General features: G+C 48.5%; 1 protein-coding gene across 1 annotated transcript in view; it reads right to left on the minus strand.

The window, feature by feature from the left end:
- Positions 1–2,014: 2,014 nt before the first annotated feature.
- The window catches only part of MERTK (MER proto-oncogene, tyrosine kinase), a 90,413-nt gene continuing 68,154 nt past the window's right edge, over positions 2,015–24,273 (minus strand). The window contains exons 11-18 of the mRNA XM_075562548.1: positions 23,797–23,892; positions 23,125–23,205; positions 20,009–20,101; positions 15,929–16,047; positions 13,141–13,250; positions 11,106–11,265; positions 9,050–9,186; positions 2,015–2,957 (exon numbers count right to left, since the gene is read on the minus strand). Coding sequence (XP_075418663.1) covers positions 2,444–2,957; positions 9,050–9,186; positions 11,106–11,265; positions 13,141–13,250; positions 15,929–16,047; positions 20,009–20,101; positions 23,125–23,205; positions 23,797–23,892 — 1,310 coding nt within the window. The 3' untranslated portion in view covers positions 2,015–2,443. The remainder of the gene's footprint in view (positions 2,958–9,049; positions 9,187–11,105; positions 11,266–13,140; positions 13,251–15,928; positions 16,048–20,008; positions 20,102–23,124; positions 23,206–23,796; positions 23,893–24,273) is intronic.

Here is a 24,273-nt window from a genome sequence, read left to right on the forward strand (position 1 = left end):
GCACCGGTGCCCATGGTGATGTAAGCATCAAACAGAACAGCTCACAAAGTACTTGAAACACCAGCCGATGGCAGGCAACTAAGCAAGAGGCACAGTGGCCAGCTCTTACTTTAGTCTTCATTGTGTGTTAAGAATCAGCATGAATTCACAAAGTTAGAGAAGTGGATAGGGTCCTCACTTCCCCCTTCTCCATCCTCATTGCCAGCCACTCAAGTGGTACTTTCTCTCAGTCCTAGCCGCCTCGAGTTGGCCAACTGACAAGCTGGTCTAGATGACACCATCTTTCAGGTCAGTTGCCCTCCCAGCATGTCCCCTGATCCTACCATCTGGATCAGTGTTTCCCAAAGTGGGCGTGACTTTGGGGGTGGGGTGGGGTGTCGGGTAGAACACCTGAGTTGGGGGTTGCTGCAAAAGCAGATACCTATCCTTTATCTTGGATTGTGGGCTAAAGTCCAGAAGCTTTTACTTGCCAAAAGGGCACTAAGTCATATTTTTCTGAAAAGGGGTCAGAAGGCCAAATAAGTTGGGAGTTCATGATAATTTCTGGATCAAAAAAAAAATCAAATGGAGTATTACTCTCGGTAAATCTGTGGCCAAAGACCTATTGGAAGTGGGAAAGAGCAAAGATGTTCACTTTGAAGTCTAAGTGCACTTGACCCCTGGCATTTTCATTTGTTTCACATGCTTGGGAAAGCTCGGCAATGAATATGGAGGATGGGGGTGATTGATGCATTCGGATTCTGGTGCTGGAGGAGAATACTGAAAGACGGACAGCCAGAATGCTTCTTAGGCGCAAGGGTGACACACTGTGGATCTCACATACTGTGGGTATGTCATCGGGAGAGACCAGCCCCTGGAAAAGAGGTCAGGCGTGGTCAAGTAGAGGGTCAATGACAAGGACGAAGACCCTCAACAAGAGGGATGGACATGCCGACTGCTCCAGTGGGCTCAATCAGGATGTAAGGACGGGATGGGACTGGGCGGAGCTTCCCATTGTCCGTTGGGTCACTATGCGTTGAAGCTGACTCATGGCACCTAACAAGAGCCCAAACAGAGCTCACGTGTTGGGAGGACCCCTGCTTTCCAACTGCCAACAGGAAGATGCCAGTCCCTGCTGACTCTCCCTGCTCTTGAGAATTGGTTAATTTGCTGGAATGACCCACAATTCACAGTATGCACATGATACTTGTAACCACAAATTATTGCCACCTGAAGGAATGCGAACAAGAAACCCAGAGGATGAGGTCTGGCATGGATGACAGCAAGCACCTTCTAGGACCAAAGAGCGCTCTTCCCCACGCATGCTCACCAACCAGGGAGTCCTCTGAGCCTTAGGGCTCAGGACTATTATTGACCTCGCTAGGTGGTCATGATAGAGTACATTATGCTTCATTAAGTTCGGTCAACACGGGGTATCCAAGTAGTCCTTCTTGGTTTCTTCAGCCCAATTCTTTAGCCTCAGCTGTCGGTGTGACCAGAAAGAACTGAGAAAAGCCAGGCTGCTTTCTGCAAGGCGATTCAACACCTGAGAGATGGCTCTTTACCAAGTGGGGTGTAGCCGGGACCTGAACTCAGGCCTGCTGAGCTCTGTGGCCTGTTCCCTGTCTCACTGCCTCTTCCTGCTTCCCACAAGTTATCCTCCCAGACAGAAAAGGCACAGCATCCATCAACTATCCTCCTACAGTTTATTTTTAATCTTTCACTTAGATTGAAAATGCCAATCTCTTAATATTTCTTCCTACTCATCTTTGGACATGCCGGAGTGGCCTTCCTGAAAAAGCAGCAAATGTGCCGAGGGCCAGGCATGAAAAGAACTGCTGTTCCAAGACCCGAGGCCAGGGCCCGCCGCCTGCCCACGCCTCCAGCCAGTGGGACATAGACGTCCTCCTCCGTGTCGCATCAGGCCGTCACAGCGAAGAGCCAGTCAGGTCGTAAACTCTAAATGCAGTCAGCCACGACCAGAAGGCAGGCGGTTCACAACGAAATGCTAGGTTTCCCAAAAAAAGACCAGAAGCAGAATCAAATAAGGCATTTTATTTTATTTTACAAACAGCCTTAAATTTGATAGTCATAAAAAAAGTACTTAAACACCAACTTTGACTGTACAAATGTTACTCCCCAGGAGCGGCTCCAGAGAGAAGCTGTGTGAGTCTAAATCTGAAGACCTGCAAGGCTAAGGGAAATGAAATTAAGTCATCTTGTATTAAAATATAACATCTGTCTCTTTCGATCATATACACACAACATTTACACATATATGTCTACTTTAATAAATACATATCATGTCTTTTTCCATGACGACTTACTCGACAACCTTCATCTGGTGCTTTGGGGCTGTGGGGTTTCCTCAGTAAGGGACAGAGATACAGAAGTACCAGCGTACACGGATTCTTCAAAAGCAGAAGGATTTTCTCAGCTGGGGACAGTCTTCTCTCCACTCTCCTCACATCATGACGTCGGAATCCTCTGAGGAGGTGTCAGCAAACAGAAGTTCGTCTGGGGAGGTGCCCCCCAAGGGGAGCGTGCTAGCATGGGACCAGCTGGCCCCATTCCTTCTCAGCCTGTCCTCCATGAAAACCCCATCCTTTCCAGGTGTCACCCTGGCGGGGCCGGCAGAAGCCGGGTCTTCCCACTCCTCGCTCCCCGTGTTCAGGATGTACCTCCCCTCCTGCGGGGTGTTCTCATGAACTTCTGCCATGACCACGCTGACTGCGGATTGGGGAGTGCACGAAGCGATGATAGAGTCAGGATCGATGTTCATGTCCAGTTGAGCAAAGGCAGGGCCCTCTGCCAGGCCCTCACAGCTCCCAGGCAACTGGGTGTTGATGTAAATGACGCCTGCTTCGTCCTGAACACCAGGCAGACTTTCCAAGAGCTTCTCCAGCTGCAGCCTCAGCACTGAGAAGGTGGGGCGGTCCAAGGGATCAGCTCTCCAGCATGAGTACATGACTTCGTACCTACAAGTATAAGCGAGTGAGTTATTGCCTGGGACACCCACTTCCCTTCAAGGCACACACCCCTTTGTTCCAAATGAATCTTGATTTTTTTTTATTGCCCCATAATTGTATTACTTCTACTTTGGGGACTTTACTGACATTCTCTCTGTGGCCTAGGATTTATTGAATGTTTGTAGGTTTTCCATGGATGTCTGACAAGAACGCAACGTTTGTTGCCTGGCACGTGAGAACGATATCTCCCTTTGACAAGAGGCATTCATGTGACTTTCTTTGATATCACGGGTGGGCAACTTGGTGCCAGTGGGACCCTCAGTCTGTTTTTGTCAATAAAATTGCATTGGCACACAGCTATACTTTTCATTCATGTGTATTGATAATTTTTGCTTTGGCTGCGATGGTCGGGCTGTGTAGTTGCTACAGAGACTCTATGGCCCACAAAGCCTGATGTATTAACTATTTGGTTCTTTACAGAAAGAGTTTGACGACCTCTGCTCTATCTTTCCTATCAAAGTGGGCTGTCATCAGGTGGGAGAGCCCAGTTAGAAGGGCCAGAGGGGTAAGAGAGAGAGGAACAGCTGGGGGGCGCTTCCTACGTGAGGTGTTTGGTGTATACGATTCCATCTCATCTGGCACTTTGTAATCCTAAAGGAGCGGGACCAGGGATGTCACAGAAGATGCCAAGCCCACAAGGGGAACAGGGAGCCTGGGGACCTGGCTCTAGCTGGACAGTGCCTCAGCCTCAAGACCCCCTGCTGTGTGTCCAGAGGGGGGCTGCTCTCTTCTGGGGTGTCTTCACCCTTGGTGGGTAATACCCTGGGAAAGCACTTAAGTGAACAGTGAAGTAGGGAGACATGGCTGAAGTGGGCCACCAGGCCGAGATGAAGGCTGTGTTACACCAGCATTTCATGATCCTGTCCTGTTGGAAGTCGCTGGTATGCATGCCACTGGATCAGAATGAGGCCATGCTAAAATCATCTGACACAAACAGTGGCTCACTGGCATCTGATATTCATACATGCCCAACGCTCTCCTTGATCCCCAATTGCCTCCTGTGGCTCCTTCGGCTAATTCTACGAGGGCACGGCCCTTTCTTCACGCACCCGGTGCTGATCTCATTTCCTGTAGGCTCACAATCAGTTCACCTGTGTGCCTTTTCGGCTGGTCCACGGACACGTTTCCAGGAGTCACGAGGCTCAGAGTGTGAGGTGTCAGAAGAGACTGGTCACAGACACCCGACTCCCAGAGGGTGGTGGGGTGGGTAGGGAGGGGGGGAGAAGCACATATCTCGGCTGACACCCTGATTTTTCCCTGGACTTCAATTCTAGGGGCTTTTATTTGAGTCTTCATAAGAAGTCAGTTAGGTTTGATAAATAGTTACTGTTTATCTTGTTGAGGTTTCATGGCGCAAATCAATTTTCATGATTCTTTTTTTTAATCTCCCCCACAAAGCCCTCACTGTTGGACGTCTGGGATGAGCTATGAGAGGACTGGGTCGTAGGGACTTTCTCTCTTTTGCTATGTCTTCATCAACTTACTGTGCAGTTTATTTCCATTTAGCCTGTGTCTTGGTAGAAAGTGTTTATCTTTTTCCGTCCTCCCTATACAAAACAGTAGCAATAGAATGTTGAAACGCACTGTTTACTTGTAATCCACGATGACATAAACACCGCATTTCCTGCGAGTTATGTGTGAGTTACATGGTTTTGGTAAAACAGGCTAGCTCCTTCATGAGTCAGCCGCCTGTGCCTGCTACGCGTGCCACGTGTGTTCGATGCTAATGAACACAGCATGACTTAAAGGCACAGCGAGCGCGAGCACTGTCTAAAGTGCTCCCATCAAAGGCCCGCTTCACCGTCATGGGCTGAGGGAGATGAGGAGAGGCCCTGGGCCTGATGGGTAATGAGGGCACTGGTATATCTAGTGCTTTAAATCTTACAGATGGAAAGAAGAAATACGCTTAGTCGTTGCCCGGATAAATGGCCATTTTTGCTTCTCTGGCCACATTTTGCGAACAACGCAGTCCCGTATACTTGCTGCGTGCTCCCTCTGCCCACAGCCATCAAGGCCCTGCTGTGTTCCGGCCTCTGGGAATGGCTCAGAGGAGGCCACCGCCTCCCTCGGCTGCGCTTCTGCCCCTCCGGAGCCAACCCAGGGCGCACGCGCAGCTCTGACAGTCCTTCCATCCCTCCCCTGGGTTCCAGCAGTCCCACGTGGAGCGGAAGAGCGGAACACGGAGGACGGCAGGATTCCCTAGCAGGGAAAGGGGTGTGAGCGGAGGTCCTCAGAGCAGACGAGCAGCAGACTCACCACCTGCTGTCGAGACTCAGCGTTCAAGTTCAGTGTGGGCATGGTCGGCTGTATGGAGACTGATGGGTGCTATTCGGTGGCAGGTGATCAGGGGCTCCTGGTTCGGAGTGAGTGTCTGACTCACAGAGAATGTTATCAGCATGTGCTGGCAGCGTGCAGGCTGGCTATGTCCCCACCATTCAACCCTGCGGCGGCGGCGGCGATGGCTGTACAGGAAGCCGCACAGTGCCATGTTCAGAGAGTGAAGTGAAACCAGATCAGGTCCAGCGAGCATGGGGGCGTGGGAATCAACTGACAAAGTTTTAGCTGTTCAAGTCAGGTGTATCCCTTCGTAAGTTACATAGTGTCCATTTGATACCAGGGCCCACCCTCACCCATGACCTCTGCTATGGATTGAACTGTGCCTTCCCATGGACTACAGGTCAGCAGTTTGAAACCACTGAGCTGCTCCTTGGGAGAAAGAAGGGGCTTTCGACTCCCATAGTCAGTCTTGGACTCTCACAACCCTATTGGTTGCTATGCACCAGGATCAACTTGATGGCAGTGTGTGAGTGAGTACTCCTTAGCACTGACTTTTAAGAAATGCAGGTGAAACTCAACAAAGGTGCAAACTTATCTCAGCCAAGTTTATGCGGAGAGAGAGCTGTTTGTTTGAAAGGAAAATGTCTTGTAACTGGCGATGCAGCGGCCTTTTTGGTGGACGCTGGTGGCCACCGTGCTGAGGCCAGAGTGGCCCGGGGATGGAGGATGGATGACTGGCTTGCCCAGGTCCCAAGACCAGTGCGCGGGTCACAGCATGCTCTTCCAGGCTGGGTCCCACAGCTGTGCTGCTTCTGCCTGACTTCCTCAGCCTGTGACCACAGCGTGTGTTGACTCGGCTCGTTTATGCGCAAAGAAGTTCTACAGAAAGCTGACTCAGCATCCCTGAGGTTGGCTCTATGTGAAACATCTAAAACCACAATATGACACAGTTCAGACCTCACAAAGGCCCAAGAGAAATCACTGCACACTGGCTTCTTTGACACCTACGAGCAGCCAAGAACGAAACAGCTGCAAGACTGCAATGTTTCCTTATTTTAAGAAGCAAACAGGCCATTAACTCGGGCCTTTTAAAAACACCCAGGAAACTCCAGGGGGTTAAGGGCTTTGTTGTTGGCTGGCTTGTTTCTGTTCTTAATTTCATATGATATCAATGACAACAACCTCTGCTACTGTCAAGAAGGGCATCTCGGCTCAAGGTGGCTGCCTTCTCTATGATGCCACAGCAACATGTGGGGAAGAGATCAGATAGAGCCCAGCTCTCAAAGAAAACAGCATCTGGTAGTAAAGGCTTGTCTCCAAACAAGCAGCCATCGAAGGGAGCTGTCAATTAAGCCCACATGGAAGAAGCACACCATCATCAGTCACGGAAGAATTGTAAATCATATAACTGGAAGTTGAAGGGGAGATTAGTATCAGAGCCTCAATTGTGTGAATCTGGTGTGCAGAAGGCTGGGCATGACATTGGGAGGCCAGGAGACAGTTGTGGGACTGCAAAGGGAATAAGCCTCGGGTGATCGCCCTCTAGCCACAATTGAGGGATGGGAGGAAAGTGGTTACTAAATAGAGTGCCTTGGGAGAGGAGTACAGCACATCAAAAGGATAAACCTGACTTGAACAGTTGAAACCTTGTCAGTTGGTCCCCTCTCTGATGCATGCTGGACCTGAGCTGGTTTTCAACATTGTAGGTTTTTATTTGTTTGTTCAATTAGGGTTTATCTCAGATGGGCTAGGTCATCGGGTCACCCTCCTGAAGTTGTGTTTTATGCTTTTCAGTATATGAAGCCCAGGATTGATGAACCTATAGGGACAGCCAGTAGAATAAGGGTTTCGAGGTGGGAAGGTACAGTGGTGGTGGAAGAGTAGAAGGGAGACAATGACAAGGTGGCCAGGAAGGAAGTGAATGTTTGGAAACTGACTGTGGTAGCAACTGTACAACACTGCTGGACGTGAATGAACTATGGAATGACTGATCTATGTATTAACTCCCAATGACGAGAAAATTAAAACGAAAAACAAAATGGTTGTCTTCCATTTGGCTCAGCAGGACCTGGGTGGCTGGTGCACAGAGCAGCGCCTGGCTGCTCACCTGTGTAAGGAACCTGGGTGGGGCCCCAGTGTGGGGGTCCCTGCATGTGCTCGGTAGCACCAGCACCCAGGCAATACCCTAAATTGTGTCTGCTGAATTTTGTGAGAATGTCCCCTTCCAAGTCTGTCACCCCTGTTACACAAGGAGAAGACTCACATATCAGGGAGACCAACTCACCCTGCGGGAGGCAGCATGGACTAGTGAATGTATGTGTCAAGTTGCCTCGGCTCGGATTCTCTTGATCTGGTAGACACTGGACTGATTGTTCATGTAACATAATGTAATCACCATCACGATAAGGTCTGATATGAGAAGCCAGCCAGCTTGGAAAAGGAGCTTCCCTGGGGGTGTGGCCTGCCCCCCAGTATATAAATAGATAATTTATATCAAGGATCACTTTTGCTTTGGATTGTGCATTGGATTCATCATCATCGGTCCTTTGATTTTTGAGACATGAGCCAGCACCTGGCCAGCTGACCTGTCGAGTTTGGGATTTGCTGGCTCTTACAGCTGTGAGCTAGCAGCCTGCTGTCTATACCTGCTGATGTTTTACAGTCTGTCAGCCCCTGCAGTCATGTGAAGCAGAAGAAGCCTCTACCTAAAGTCCTACCTACAGATGTGTGACCTGCCATCCTCTACAACTGCATGAGCCATTTCCTTGAATTCCCTTTCCTTGTGCACACACACACACACACACACACACACGCATGCATTTCACTTCATTTCTCTAGAGTAGCCTAAGACACAGCACCACAAGAAATTATTTCAGGAAGGGCAGCAAGGTGTGTGAGGGAGATCAATTTGCAATGGTGCTATTCCCCATGATGTGGGCACTTACTGTCCATTCCTCAGACGCTTTCTTGTCTAACCCTCCCAGTATCTCTCTAAAGAATCGACAGCTCCACTTTCCTCTTCATGCATGGCTGCAGACACCGAGGCACAGAAAGGTACATTAGGTGCCGTGGCCAACTGCAAGACAAGTCAGGAGGCCGAGGCCAGCCTGTTCACTCCGAGGTCCCGGCGTCCCCCACACTGCCTGTTCCAGAGGAGCCTGGCAGGGCGGGAGCTACCCTGCGGTGCTGCGTGGGCTGGGGCTGGCAGCTCTCTTGCCTGTCTCATGGGCAATGTTCTGAAATACAAACTTTGGGTCCCACTTTGTACCCACAGAATCATCACCTTCACGCACAGAGACCTGGAATTGCGTGGTCGGAACACCCGGCACCCACAAGTGATTCTACTAACCAGCCTGACCTTGGCCTAGATTTCTCAATTTCCTGTTTACGGATCTCACGGTGACTGGTTTGCGTGACCAGCTCTTAGAAAGAGAATGACTACCCACGGAGGGAAGTTGCAGATTTCGAGTCCCTGAGGCACTGTCAAGTAAAGAGCTATCTATTTCTTAGACGGACTCGGAGAACTTCGGAGCGTGGTTGGGGGCCCTGTCTTTTCGGCAGCTCTCTATTAAAGTGAGGTGCTCACTCCCGCCTGCCCCAGACAAGGTGAGGGGCAGTGATGTATGCACCTTCTGTTTCAGCCGCCTGGCTAACCTTCACTCACCTGCAGCCCTCCCCACCCGATCTCTCCCCGCACCCTCTGGCTGTGCCTCCCCGGCTCCGAGGGCCACCCGGCGGCTCCAGCAGAGGCCTCTCACACTCACAGCTCATCCAGGCAGTCCTCGGGCTGCTTCAGCCGGTGGCCATGGAGCAGATAGTCGTACATTTCATGGTTCTGGACGCCAGGGTAGGGTGTCATCCCTCGCGTCACTATTTCCCACATGGTCACGCCAAAGGCCCACTGAGAAAAGAAAGCAACAACAGGTTGGGATGCCAGTTTTTCCAGAAAGCCTGAAGGGACTTTTTAAAATGGTTATTTCCCCCCCACTGGGAAAGGTCATTTCTTTAAGGTCCTGTGGATTGCTCACCAATCACCAAGCTGACAACTACGTCTGAGATATGCTGCTCCCCCAACCCAGAAATGCTGGGTGGTTGAAGTCTCACACTTTGATAGATCGTTTTTACATGGCCCTGCTCGGTGCGGTCATGTTGTGTCCACCTAATGATTGGTGAAACAATGCCAACAAAGTGCTTGTGGCCCACCAAGGGATTGGGCAGTTGGCTGAGGCAAGTAAGGTACATGACACCCTTCATGCATGGAAGTTGCAGGAGGGATTGGCCAGTTTTGCCATCCCGGCAAGCTTTAAAATGAGCCATACCAGAGGCAGACTGGGGGTGGGGGGGTGGTGTGTGTGTGTGTGTGTGTGTGTGTGTGGCGCGCGGGTGAGGGTGGGGGGTGCCTGCAGAGCCTTATTACTACCAAGCAGAAAGGGCTGCGAGTGGATTGGGGAACATAGCACATTCTTTGAACCTGCGGGGTCCCTGTCCTGAGAACCTCTTAGACCAGTGATTCTCAACCTGTGATTCTCAACCAGTGATTCTCAACCAGTCATTTGGGGGTCAAATGACTCTTTCACAGGGGTCACCTAAGACCATCAGAAAACTCATATTTTTGATGGTCTCAGGAACCGAGACAACTGCTCCTCTATCCGTCTCAAGGCAGGTCTGCCCACATGCAGATACGCCCACCTATGAGTACCCGGCGTGAAGACTGTTACCCATGCTACACCATGCTTCACGACAAAACTTCATTGATTTGTCATTAGAAATAAATAGTTCACAATATATAATGACATTGTTTTTGTGATGAATCACTATGCTTTAATGATGTTCAATTTATAACAATGAAAATACATCCTGCCTATCAGATACTTACATGGTGACTCATAACAGTAGCAATGAAGCTCGAGGAGGCCAGACACCCCCCACGCCATTTCTAGACATGCCCCCATCTTCACTACAGCTGGTCCCGGCATGGTGACAAAGGTGGACACAGCTCCATCTTACATAAATGCTCTGCCCACTGTCCTGCCCCAATGTTGCTCCGAAGTGATTTCCTTTACCCAGTTGCTGGTCAAGAGTATAATCACACAGCACAACACATGTAATAGCATCTTGGTTTCAAAAGGCCACTGGGTGAAGCCACCCCATTGAATGTGAATCTGAACTATCTTCGTTGCGGGCCATAAATCCCCACATTGTGGGGGAGAAAATGGGAATCAAGGAAGGGCCCATGCAAAGCCCAGTGCTTCCGCACGCCAGGAGGCCAGCTCAGAGTCTAGGAGTCCGGACAGCACAGGGGTTAAGTACTTGACTGCCAGCTGGAAGGCAGGTGGTTTCAGCTCACCAGCGACTTTGCAGAACGATCTAAGCGTCTGCTCTTTCTCGGAAACACTATGGGGCAGTTCTGCTGTCGCAAGGCCATTATGAGTTGGAAGTGATTTGAAGAGCCATGGGGTTGGGGTTGTTAGTTTGAGTGCTCCACTCACATTCACATACCTGGGTTCGGCTAGTGCAAGGGCCCTAAGCTGCCAACTGACAGGGTGGAGGTTGGCATGCACCGACAGGCCCAGAGGCGCCTTGCAAGACAGGCCCCGTGACCATGAAGAGCACACAGCTCTACACTGACACACACGGCTCACCAAGGGTCAGCTTTGACTTGACAGCAGCCGGATTTGTTGTTCTTGTTTTGTAAGCTACAAAGAGTGGGGCTGAGCATGCTCCCAGTTGATTAAAGATGAAAAAGTATTGGGACACCACTTCAAATAATTTCTTTTTCATGGTGGGGGGGGAGGCGTGAAAGCAAACCTGTGTACGTACCACGTCACTCTTGCTTGTGTAGACTCGATCAGCAAGGCTCTCTATGGCGATCCATTTCACAGGCATCTTGGCGATGCGCCCTTGGCGGTAGTAATCGCCGCTGTAAATCTTCTTGGAGAGGCCAAAGTCTGCCACGCACACCGTCATGTCATCCCGCAACCTACAGAGGGCAAGTCCATGTCCTCAAACACCCCAGAGACCAAGAGCACCTGTCGGTTTTAGAGGCAGTCGAAAACCTTCCTGATAAGTGAGCACAAGAAGATATGGAAGGGCCTGGAGGTGGGGACACGGACGCATCCCTGCTGCCCAACATTGACTCAGCTTTGCAGGGGGAATGTCCTATGTCCTGGGAAGCCCTACTCCTGGGCCAACTGCCACTTGGCCCTTCTACATGGGGCAGGGGACATTTTCATAATTTTCTCTTTCTTCTGGTCAACAAATTTATAATAATAAAAAAGAAAAGAAAATCCCATCTGAGTGTGTTGTTTTAATCAGATGGGAGAACCATGGGTGAGGTTGGGAGGAATAAGCGGCAAATCCATTGTCGTATCTCCAAACCAAAGAAAAACAAACGATGATACATTTAAAGAGCACATCTCTTCTTCCAAAAGCAAACTTGAAAACTAGAACTATCTATTGATTTTGAAGACTGCCAGTAGACTCTTGAATAGCTAGCTCCCTGGAAGCAGTCTGAAGAAATAGGGGGAGCTAACATCCAAAGTTATTGCACCCTATGTGCGTACATTCATAGGTTGAGTATTAAGGCAGCAGATGGACATTGGGCCTCTACTCAAGTCCTCCCTCAACGCAAGAACACTTTGTTCTAATAACCTGGCAGTCTGTGATGCTCACATTCCCGATATGATCGCTGAAGACAAATGTGTGCATAAGCAAAGGTGGTGAAGAAAGGTGATGGTGCCCAGCTATCAAAAGATATAGCATCTGGGGTCTTAAAGGCTGGAAGATAAACAAGCAGCCATTTGGCTGAGAAGCAACAAAGCCCACATGGAAGAAGTACACCAGCCTGTGTGATCATGAGGTGTTGATGGGATCAGGTATCAAAGAACAAAAAATTAAATTATTGTGAATGAGGGGGAGTGCAGATTGGGAACCCAAAGCCCATCTGTAGGCAACTGGACATTCCTTTACAGAAGGGTCTCAGGAGGAGACGAGCCAGTCAGGGTGCAGTATAGCAATGATGAAACATAAAACTTTCCTTTAGTTCAGTGGGTCTCAACTTTCCTAATGCTGCGTCCCTTTAATACCATTCCTCATGTATGGTGACCCCCAGCCATAAAATTATTTTTGGTGCTACTTCATCACTGTAATTTTGCTACTGTTATGAATTGGGCAACCCCTGTGAAAGGGTCATTCGACCACCAAAGGGGTCTTAACCCACAGGTTGAGAACCACTGCTCTAGTTCTTTAATGCTTCCTCCCCACCGCTAGCATGATCCCAATTCTACCTTACAAATCCAGTTAGACCAGAGGATGTATACTGGTACAGATAAGACCTGGAAACACAAGGAATCCAGGACATATAAGCCCTTCAGGACCAATGGGGGCCCGATCACAAGGATCTACATATAACTCTCTCCCTAGGGAACAGACAACAGAAAGTGGGTAAAGGGAGACATTGGACAGTGTAAGACATGAAAAAATAATAATAATTTATAAATTATCAAGGGTTTGTGTGGGAGGGAGGGAAAAAATGAGTTGATACCAAGGGCTCAAGTAGAAAGAAAGTGTTTTGAGAACGATGATGGCAACAAATGTACAAATGTGCTGACACAATGGATGCATATATGTATTGTGATAAGAGTTGTATGAGCCCCCAATAAAATGATGTTTAAAAAAAGAAAAAATCCCATCTCTAGAGTCATCTCCACAGACCCCTCACAAAACTGGCTTTCTCCATATTGTAGAGGCAACTAGCCATCGGCCATACCCCACCCACCCCCCACCCCTCACCCCCCACCTCTGCAAATAGCCAACAGCACAAGGTCCAGCCTTGCAGGATAGGCCGGGATCTTACATGCAGTTCCTGGCAGCCAAGTCTCGGTGAAGGAAATTCCTGTTGCTCAGATACTCCATTCCCAGGGCAATATCCACCATGAACTTCAACAGCGTCTGCAGAGGGATGTGCTGGCGTGGAGGGAAAAGAAGAAAGTCTACTTTGAAACAAGACCCAGCAAGTCATTGCCACCTGGTGGGGGAGGTGCTCTCCTTTCTTCAACGTTCAGTGAAGAACAAGAAAACAAGCCTCTGATAGCCCGTCATTCATCATAGATGGGCGCGCTGGTGGCACTAAGGGAAAGCATTCGGCTGCTAACCGAGAGGCTGGTGCTTCAAGTCCATCAGCCCCTCCCTAGGAGAAAAGATGGGGCACTCTGCTCCCATGAAGACTGCAGCCTGGGAACCCGATGGGGTGGTTCTACCCTGTGCTACACACACACACACACACACACACACACACACACGATGGGGCGGTTCGACTCTGTGACACACACACACACACACACACACACACACACACACATACACGAGGGTTGCACAATGGTCTTAAAAGGAACACAGCCAGAAGGCACCTTAGGAACAGGCAAGATTCCCCTCCCTTACTTTGTACCCATCCCCGGAAGGACCAGTCGCTGGAACAAGAAACTCTAGTTTATCAAGTAAAAGGTCAGCAGGCAAGAGGGAAGCCCTCAATGAAGCGGACTGACACGGCCGCTTTGACAATGGGCTCAAACATCCCGGCCATCCTGAGGATGGGAGCGGGCCAGCAACGTTTTCTTCTCTGACGCACAGTCCTCACGAGTCACGCACGACTCGTTGGCAACTTGGAAGGACCACGGCAGAAACAAACCCAAGCCACCCTTGAAAAATAAAAACAGAAACAAACAAGCCTGGCCTAATACTTCTGGACAAACGTCGCATTCTTTTCTTCCCAGTGTTTAAGAGCATTCGTGGTGGAAAACATGCGATGGTGCATTTTGGTTTTCCACCAGACAGGGTCGTCTCCGTCCCCATCGCAGGACCGTAAGTATTTAGAAACGATTCCATCTTGGTTCCTTAGGGCCCACCTTGCGTTTCATTAGTCTCATGTTGTCTCTGTTATAAAAATCAACCCAGAACTGCTGTGCTAGAAAGCCTGCCCGTAGCATGGATTATGGTCAGAAAACGCCAACTCGGTGAACAGGGAAATGATGACTCAATGGAGACCTGTGTAATCAACAGAGCGCCACCCCCTTCTGTGCTGCAGGAGCCCCGCGAGGCCGCTGGCTCCACCGAGGGGCACAGGGAGGAAGTCGGGAAGGGCTGACCAGTGGGGGCCGCAGGTGGTCGGACACACACACACACACACACACACACACACACACACACAGTCCTTGTGGCTACGCACAGGCACCTACCACTTAGGAAACCTGGCTGGCAGATCATCTTCTTAGTTTCATATAAGACGAACGCACAGGAAACAAAGATTTCAATACCCCAGCACCCATGAATAAACCTTCTAAACCTTAAAATCAATATTGAAAACTGACCCTGAAGAGGGCAAGCCCCCACTTCTGGGATCCCTCTGCTTCTTAGGGGGAACCAAGACGGCCTCTCTTACAGCTACATCCTGAATTATCAGCGCATCGTAGGCCTGGTGGCTGACAAGTCATCACAGGGCGTGGTCACAGAAGAGATACTGAAGTCCTAATCCCCCGCACTTATAAAAGAGGAGCCTGCTTGGAAGTAGGGGTGGGTGAGGGGGTTTCTTGTTTATGTTAATGAGGTCATGGCAGAGTCTGGTGGGTCCTAAGCCGGCCCCTCTCTCAGTGGCATCATTAAGAGAGGACTAGACCCAGACACACAGAGCGGTGATGCCTTGTGAGGGCGGATCTCTCAGTAAGCTCAGGCAGTTGAAGGAGGGCCAGAAGTAAGCAGCAGCTGAGACAAAGAAGGCTCCCCTCCTAGAGCCAGCGCCCCGAATCCAGAGGCCTGGCCTCTACAACTGGGAGGAGCTACATTTCTGTCCTTCGAGATGCCCACTCCTGGGTGGGTGGTGGGTGTTGTTACAGCAACACTGGGAAACTGAGACCAACCCCAACACACCGCAATCAAGTCGACCCCGACTCCCAGAAACCCCAGAGGACACAAGAAAACTGCCCTCTTGCATTTCAGAGACGGTCAATCTTTACGGGGACATAGTCTCAACTGTCTCCTGTGTGCCAGCTGGTGGGTTCAAACTGCTGACCTTGCAGTTCGCAGCACCCTGAATAACCCACAAGGCCAGCATGGAGGCAAATCTTATAAAGGTTATAAAAATACTTACCTTCAGTTGTGCAGTGGTATGTGCTGAACATCTCTGACAGAACCACATTTCAATAGATAAGACTATAAAAATGTATTCATAAAAAGTGAAATAAAATTCTTCAAAGGCTAGAGAGTTCCACATGCCTCAGAAGAAGAGCTGTCCAATGTCTTTTGGGAGATCTAACAATCAGTGGTCTTCAGGCCAACGCCTGTGAGCTGGGGGGTGGGGGGCACTGGTGCTATAAAGAGATGAGATTGGGGGCCTGGCCCAGTGGCTGCATATCCTGAGAGGTTCAAAAAATATAGATTCCTATCCTATGTCCTCCCCCTGTGAAATGGGAGTAACGACACCTTGTTGCAGGCCCGTTGGGAGAGGGATAACTGGATGCACAGTGGATGCTGTACAAAGCCCAGTATGCTTTCCTCCTTTGTTTTTAAGGCTAGCCACTCAGCAGGCCTGGTCCCCCGTCAACCATCCAAGTCCTGCAATTGGTGCCGACGCAGCACAAGTAGGCTATTACCTTTGGTCCTGTATCCAGTCGGGAATAGAGTAAGTAGGTATGTAGATCCCCGTATTTCATGAAGGGCAAAATAACCATGGGCTTTGGAATGCCCTGAGAGCTCATTTCTATGCAGACACCTGAAACGAGAGAGAGAGCGAGTTATAAAGAGCCACTGCTCTGTGTTACCAGAAGAAAACACGGGAACCTTTGGCCAAATTAAAACCACGTGCTCTGAACAAATGGCTTAAAAACAAAACAAAATTCCTGTCCCACCTGGGGTACCAAAAAAACAAAACAAAAACCCAAAGCTCGGACCGTACACACTGTGCCCCCCAAATTTGGAACATACTGAGGTCTCCTTAGGTGCTGCCCATTTCCCCCACCCCCGAAAACACTGTGTGAGAGTTCTCAAAATATTAATCCATAGCTGGCTTAGTCCCTAAAAACCTGTGGTTTTTCTGTTACAGGTTAAGTGAGGGGTAGCGACTGCCTTAGGATTCAGGCGCAAACTGCACGAGGTAGTCTACTAATCATATGGTAAAAGGCTGCTGTGATCAAACACGTAGATAATTATGAGCGCCTACGGGTAGAAGTCCGCAGCCCTACATTTTGACAGTATGTTCAGGAAAAGCTACACGGCCATTCAGCCTGGACTTCTAGAACTCGGACCTGCCAGGTAAGTCTATGCTTCGGAGAGGTCTCCGTACATCGTGGTGAATGACAAAGCGCCTTTGTTCTCAGAATCTGTTGAAGTGACAGTGACAAAGGAGTAACAGCAGCTTCGTTGGACTAATTTTGTATCCAAACCTTAGGTTTCCATCAAGGGAAAGTGGAACGATCACACCGAAGTTACAATGTGCCGAGTCACAGGAGAGTAGAGCAGAGGCCAGCAGAAAATGCAGTTATGGGGACTCATGCTTAGTGTCCGGTCACATGGCTGTTTCGTGATTTGGACGTTGTGCAAAGACCGTGTTACATACTTAACAAATACGCAGGGCTCAATTGAGAGCGATCACGAGTGTTTCCACCTTCATGAATGCTTTCCTTGTGCTCTTGCTGCGGCTGTCACTGGCGCTGGCTTTGATGCATTTGGCAGCCAGGAGGCACTTCATAGTCATATTGACGAAATCAAATTAGACGTAGAGATAACACGATGACACTCAAGAGATGCGCCATACATGAGATTTGATGCTGCACCGTACTAGTTGAAGCATGCCCGTTTTTATTTTTTTTAAGTAGGGAATGCTCACATAAGAATGAACAGTGCACCACATGCATAGATCCGTAACATAGGCACTTAGCATGACGATCAAGGCCCACCCACCACCTGTCTGTCAGTCTGTCCTACTGCGGTGGTTGGTGTGTGGCTAGGAGGCTGGAAGCTATGTCACTGGTATGTCAAATACCAGCAGAGCTTCCAAACCAAGAACTGACTATAAAGAAGACACGGTTGTCCACTTCTGAGTATCAGTCACTGAGAACCTTGTGGAGAGCATTGCAACAGTGTCAGATACGGGGACGTCATGACCAGAAGCAAACACTGCCAGAGACAGTGGGCCAGAAGATGAGCCCCTCAGGTGGGAAGCTCCTATAAAATAGGAGAGGTCAAGGGCTGCCTCCTCAAAGTGGAGTTGGCCATACAGATGTGGGTGGAGTGAAGCCTGGGGGCGTTAACCTTTGAGACCTTCATTTGCATGATGGAGCACAACTCGAAATGAGAAGAATCAGCTGCAAACATCTATTCCTGATCAGAACTTGGCATGTATGAAGAATAAACCTAGAGAAATGGGAAATTGTCAAAAATGAAATAGAATGCATAAAGATGGGCATTCTAGGCATTACTGAGATGAAAGGCACTAGAACTGGCCAATTTGAATCAGCAAATCATATGCCGGGACTGAAAGATTCAAGAGGCATGGTGTCACGTTGGTCGTCAGAAAAAGACATTTCAAGATCTATCATGAAGTACAATGCTGTCTGTGTTACGATAGCTATCTGTAAACAAGGAAATCCAGCCAATAGGCTTTCATTCACATTGAAGCACCAACCACTAACGCCAGTGATGCAGGGACTGAAGAATTCTACCAGTGTCTGTAGTCTGAAATTGATCAAACATGCGGTCAAAATGTATTGGCGATTATTGGTGATTGAAATGCAAAAGCAGGAAATACAGAGAAAGTGACAGTAGTTGGAAATATGGTCTTGGTGATAGAAATGAAGCTGGAGATTGGCTGATAGAATTCTGCAAGACCAATGGCTTCTTCATCACAAACACCTTTTTCGCAACACAAATGGTGACTCTGCACATGGATGTCTCCAGGTGGAATCCAGAGAACTAAAACTGACTACAACTGTCGTGCGTGGCTGCAACAATGGGCTCGGGTACGGGAACAACCTTAAGAATGGTGCAGGACGAGGTGGTATTTCCTTTTGCTGTGCAGAGGGTCACCATGGGTTGGAACCGGCTCAATGGCAACGACAAACGACTGCGATAAGAGACTACGGAGAAGCGCCATATCAGCAGCTAAGACCTGGCCCAGGCCTGACCGGGGTCCAGACCATCAATTGCTCATGTGTAGGCTCAGATAGAAGAAGACCAACTAGAGAAAATCAAAACAAGTCCACGAGAGCCAAAAAACAACCTCACGTCTCTGCCACCTGAGTTTTGAGAACATCTCAAGAACAGAATTGGTGCATTGAACACTAATGAGAGAAGACCTGGTGAGCTGTGGGAGGACATCAAGACCATCACTCATGATGAAAGCAAAAGGTCAAGAAAGAGACAGGAAAGAAAGAAAAGATCAAAGCGGATGTCAGAAGAGACTCTGAAACTTGCTCTTACTCACAGGGTAGCTAAGGCAAATGGAAGAAACGAAGTTAAAGGGTTGCATAGAAAATTCCACAGGGTAGCTGTGGTAGTCACCAATCTGGTGTCAATTTGAGGATTAAGAGTGTAGGGGTGGAATCTGGCCTGCCAATCTGGAGATAGCCAATGAGACCTCTGTGTGGGCATGGCCTTCTCCTGAGAATTCTGGTACTTCCTCCTCAGAGGCGGGAGACACTTCTCTCTCTGACACTCCCTGAGAGACATAGCAGTTGACAAGAACCATGGACCCACCCTGATGCAGAGACCCCTGCCAGGGCTGAGACGTTTCCAATGACACTGGATCCAAAGACTTTCTACCCACAGGCCTGTGATCTTCCACATTCGGCGTCACTGCATGTGTTTCACGAGTCTGAAGAGGACTTTATAGATTGGAATCGGACATATGGGCTAATATCAGATTTAAGGACTTGATCTGGACTGGGCTGGGATGTTTTCTCAATGTTCACTTGCTCTTGTATATAAATCTCTTTCTTATACACATATGTGTGTCCATGGATTTGTTTCTCTAGTCTACCCAGACTAACACAGTAGTTCGAGAAGACAAAATAAAATATTACATACCATGAAATCATCAATGTACCCTGAGCATAAGAAATCACTACTCTAAAAGAGTTTAATGGTTTCTAAAGAGATGTCCTATAGCAGCGGTTCTCAAGCTGTGGGTCATGACCCCTTTGGGGGTTGAACAACCCTTTCACAGGGGTTGCCCGATTCAAAACAGTAACAAAATTACAGTTATGAAGTAGCAACAAAAATAATGTTATGGTTGGGGAGTTACCACAACACGAGGAACTGTATGAAAGGGTCCCGGAATTAGGAAGGTGGAGAACCACTTGTCTATAGTTTCACAGCTTTCAACCCTACTGGTATTTGATTTATGGGTAATCTTAAACCAGTAAGAATGATAGCGTGATTGACTCTCACGTCATACCTTTGGGTATCAGGGTGATTTTGACCCCCTGCCATCTAGAACTCTGTGGACATGCTCAGCCCATCTGTGCCCAGGCAATGCAAACCCCCTTTCACTGCCAGCCTCTGGAAAGGGCACCATAGGATAAGTCAGTCTCTGAGGCAAAAAGCCCAATTGTAATACCTTAAGTTGGGCTTCAGAAAGGGTAAATCCATGTGCCTCACACTTCCCCCGGCCCCTTGGCAGGGACTGCAGTAGCTGGGTCCCTCGGGCAGCCCCGCCCAGCCTGTGTGTGGTGTACCTAAGAGGCTGATGACGTTGGGGTGGTTGAAGTCTTTCATGCACGCAGCTTCCCGGAGGAACTCCTCAATCTCTCGCTGCGAGAAGTTGTCCACTAGAGAGAAGACAGCGCGCGTTAGACAGGAGCAACTCAATCAGGTAGAGAAAGAAACAGCAATCCGTTCCCTAAAACTAAAGCCACCTTCAACTGTAAATGTTGCTGTGGTCAATATATGCTTTGGCTTAAAAAACAGGAAGCAAAAGCCCTTTTGTTTGGCATATGAGTTACAAGTCCGGGTGCAGTCATACTTTGTGAGCCGGGTGCACTTTCATGCCAAATTTTGGAATGAATTAAACCAACTTGAGTGAGACATTTAAAATCCCACAGGCCTGAAAAATGTCTGCCAATGTGGTCCCTTGGCACCACCAGGCAGGTAGAACACAATGAGTCCAAATCGGCCTGCAAACTCTTCCCAAGGGACCGAGCGCCAGGCTAAGCAGCTGAGCCTGGGAATTATACTTCCAACACTGTTCTTTCAAACACCGGTGAGTACGCTGTGTCAGCTGCTGTTCAGCTGGCTCAGGCACTCTACAACCTGGTGCGTATCAGCACCAAACACTGCCGGGCCTGTGTCATCTTCACGGGCCTTGGTCACCTTGAGTCCACGGTTGTGGCCACTGGGTATGTGGAGTCATTTCCAACCCTGGGGGCTCCTCGGCCAGTATGGCACCAGAGGATTTTCTGTTTCGAGCTGTATGGTGGTCACGGGCTAACTTTCAGGAGGAGAATCAACAGGCTTCTCTTCCTAGTGCATCTTAGTCTGGAGGCGCCGCTAAAAGCTGCCCACCGTGGGTGACCATGCAGGGACCAGGAAGACCCCTGGCACAGCGGCCAGCATCGTAGCAGCAGGAAAGCCCCTGCAGTATGCCAGACAGACAGGCACTAATAATTAGCTTGGGCACCACTATATAGAGTTTATTCTAACCAAGGTCAAGTTAGCAGGGACAAAGCTCGGGCAGAAGCAGGGTCTGGGCCCAGCTCTTTATACCCAGACACTGAAATCTGTGTCTTTTAATCTGTAAAGCAGGGGAAAGGAGGGGACCCTCTACAGATCCATTATGGAGAAGGATCAAATGAAAGCATCTGGGAGGTAAAACAGTGCTCAGTCTGGCTCAGCACCCAGACTCCAGCCCACACTGAGTTCAGCTGGAGTGACTAGTCTCATGCCAGAGTGCCTTGACTTCTGGGGGGTAATACTTGAACCTGTTTTCTAGGGATTATTGTACAGATGAAACTGTACAATAGGAATAACTACAGTGCACTATGACACTCATGACCTCTCATGATGCTCTTGGGTAAGCATTCGGCTGCTAAGCACAAGGTTGGCGGTTCAAACCCAGCAGTCACTCTGTAGATTCAAGATGAGGCTGTCTGCTCTCATAAAGATTTATAGTCTGGGAAACCTTATTAGAGTTCCTATAAGTCAGAAGACACTAAATAGCAAAAAGCTTTTTTCCCATCCAGTTTGACACACAGTGAACATTATAGTAGTATTGGACATTGTTATATCTATTAAAAAGTTTTAGAAAGCAAAAAACACTGTCCCCATCAGACTTGGTTATTGTGATTGCTTCTTATAACTGAAATAAATATTGGCTCTAAATTCTGATTAAAAAGTCACAATATGTATTTACAATCTAACGTATATGTTATGCTCTATTTCCCAGTTAACAGTAGATTTGAATTTTGCAAAGCATTAATTTTACTTTACTCCTGTACCAAGTATTGAGCATCATAGGGGCCTGATGTAGCAATAGCAAAAATACTATCAAACCAAGCAACAAATAAGTGTCACCTACATGAATTGTGATAAAGCATGCAGAGAAAGCCTACACGACATTAGTTATGCATCTTCACATGATGGACTGTGGCAGGCAGGAAGCTGACGCGGTGAGAAGTGTTGTTGCGTTCTGCTACTGTTGTCCGCTTGTCTGATGGTAATGAAAACGTCCTGCACGTCCTTCCTCCTTTAACTTATTTCCCTGAGACAAGCCACCACGTGTCCAAGCCCTACCTTCGTTTTTTGCATAAATAACAATACAGATTCTAGAGTGATTTAATGGGCATCTGCCACTATTTTGGCCAACACTGTTCCACCCCAGCACAGACTTTCTCAAATACAATGCTTGTGTTCCTCATTTGTTTAAGACCTTTATAGTAGCCTTTGACTACTGGCAAGATCAGCCTCCTTGTTACAGCTCAGAGTCCTGCCCGGCCTGGCTCTCTTGCCAGCTCTAGAGAGGGTCTACCTTGTGATCACAGTTCTTTAATAGCCTTTGACTGAATCATGTTTCTCCTCTCTTTGAGAGGCTGACCTTCCAGGCAGTCAATGGCTTTGCAATGTCCGTGCAACTGTCCCCAAAGAGGAAAGGGTCTCAGTGAGCTAGGAAGACCCATCTTGGGGTCAGAGGTACCTAGGTCCGTTGGCCTCAGTGATTCGTTCCTTGCTTTGGAGTCATTAGCTCTTCTAGAGGATGGATGGATGAATGGATGGATGGATGGATGGATGGATGGATGGATGGATGGATGGATGGAAGGATGCTGTTGTTATTAAGCTGGCACAATAGAACAAAATACTACCTGGCCCTGTGCCCTTGATCAGTTATGCATCAAGCTATTGTGACTCATCGGGTTTCTACTGGCTGCTTTTCGTGCAGTAGACCGCTTGCCTTTTCTTCTCGGTCTGGAAGCTCTGCTGAAACCTGACCAGCGCCATAGCAATACGTCACCCTCCACTGACAGACTGGTGGTAGCTGTGTAGGAGGCTCACTGGCTGTGAATCAAACTCAGGTTTCCCACACGAAAGGAGAGAGTTTACATCTGAACTACCACCACCCACATCGAGAGACATAAGTTAACAGCAAAAGTAGCCGACACTATTGCTTTGAGTGTAACTCAGATACGAAGCATTCATGACAGTAGCTTTCCTTCGGGGACCGGGGTGTTCTCGGCAGCCTCCTGACCCAGCAGGGACTGAGATGCTGACATAGGCATGCCATCTCTGGACTTCTGGCATGCCTGAGACAGAAGCAGCCATTCTGCACCCAGAAGAAAGGGGTTAATCAGGGATCACTCACACTTCATGGTCTTCACGGCTACTTTCTGAGAAGTCCCATCTGGCTGATTAAGACTTCCTTCCATGACAGACCCAAACTCTCCTGTGAAGTAAAACAACATCTATATTGACCGTGTGCAAAATCTCCGCCGACTACCGAAACGCAAGGCCAGAGAATGACCGGTACCCAGCCAGCTGGACTGCCCATACTGTGTGCCTGCAGGGATACGTGCCCTGAACCAGGCTGCTGCTCGCCATGAGCTTAGATGACTCAGCTATAACTCAGCTCACCCCTGCATTAAGCACGATACGAATCCAAGAAATGTACCGGAGAGCATGGAAACCATTATGGAGGTTCATAAAACATACAATCTCGGTACTATTAATGTTCATCTCCATTCCTATTTTACCAGGAAAGTACCAAGAAAAAAAAAACTTTAAGAATCAGAGGAATACATTTAACATACAAAGGAAATAGACTAAAGAGGCGCATGCTTTTCAAAGAATAAGAACAATTAATATTTTCAAGGGCCTACTCTCTGTACGAGACCTTTCCATCGTTTCCAAAATCACTACTGACTTCACCCAACTTTCAATTATACAGCAACTGCTTGCATGGAAACCCAGTCATTAGAATGGCATTTTGTTTAGGAAATAAACACGTGCTTTAAAAAGACTTCTGGAAATTGCTTACCTTCTCCCAGAATTTTCCCAAGAACTAAAAGGTTTCTGTCCATCACAACGTCTTCGAGTTTATTTTGCAGTTCCTGGCTGACGCCCAAGCTGTGCACTATAGCGGGAACAACAAGGTTTGCGTGAGAGTTAGGAGTGGACTTTCGTCCCTTCAAGGTATTGGAAACTACAGTTAAAGTCCTGTAAAATCCTGACGCCTCTTTTACCTCACACCCATATTTCTCCATCAAAACAACAACTGCATAGCCCCTTCGTTGTTTTATGGTTAAACAGAGTAGACTAATTCTGAAGTACAATTCAGATCAGAACCCTCATCATTGTGCGTTAGCAGCATCCAGCAATCAGATTCAGGTGGGAACGGTTTCCCCTGAACTTAAAGGAGTAAGGAAGAGAAATCGATGGGTAGTTTTGGTGTTATCAATTCACTGTACCAATGAACCACGAGGACATGACTGCTGCCCCCCCCCCCCCAGGCCAG

Source organism: Tenrec ecaudatus, chromosome 11 (assembly GCF_050624435.1).
Source record: "Tenrec ecaudatus isolate mTenEca1 chromosome 11, mTenEca1.hap1, whole genome shotgun sequence".
NCBI classification, from domain to species: domain Eukaryota; kingdom Metazoa; phylum Chordata; class Mammalia; order Afrosoricida; family Tenrecidae; genus Tenrec; species Tenrec ecaudatus.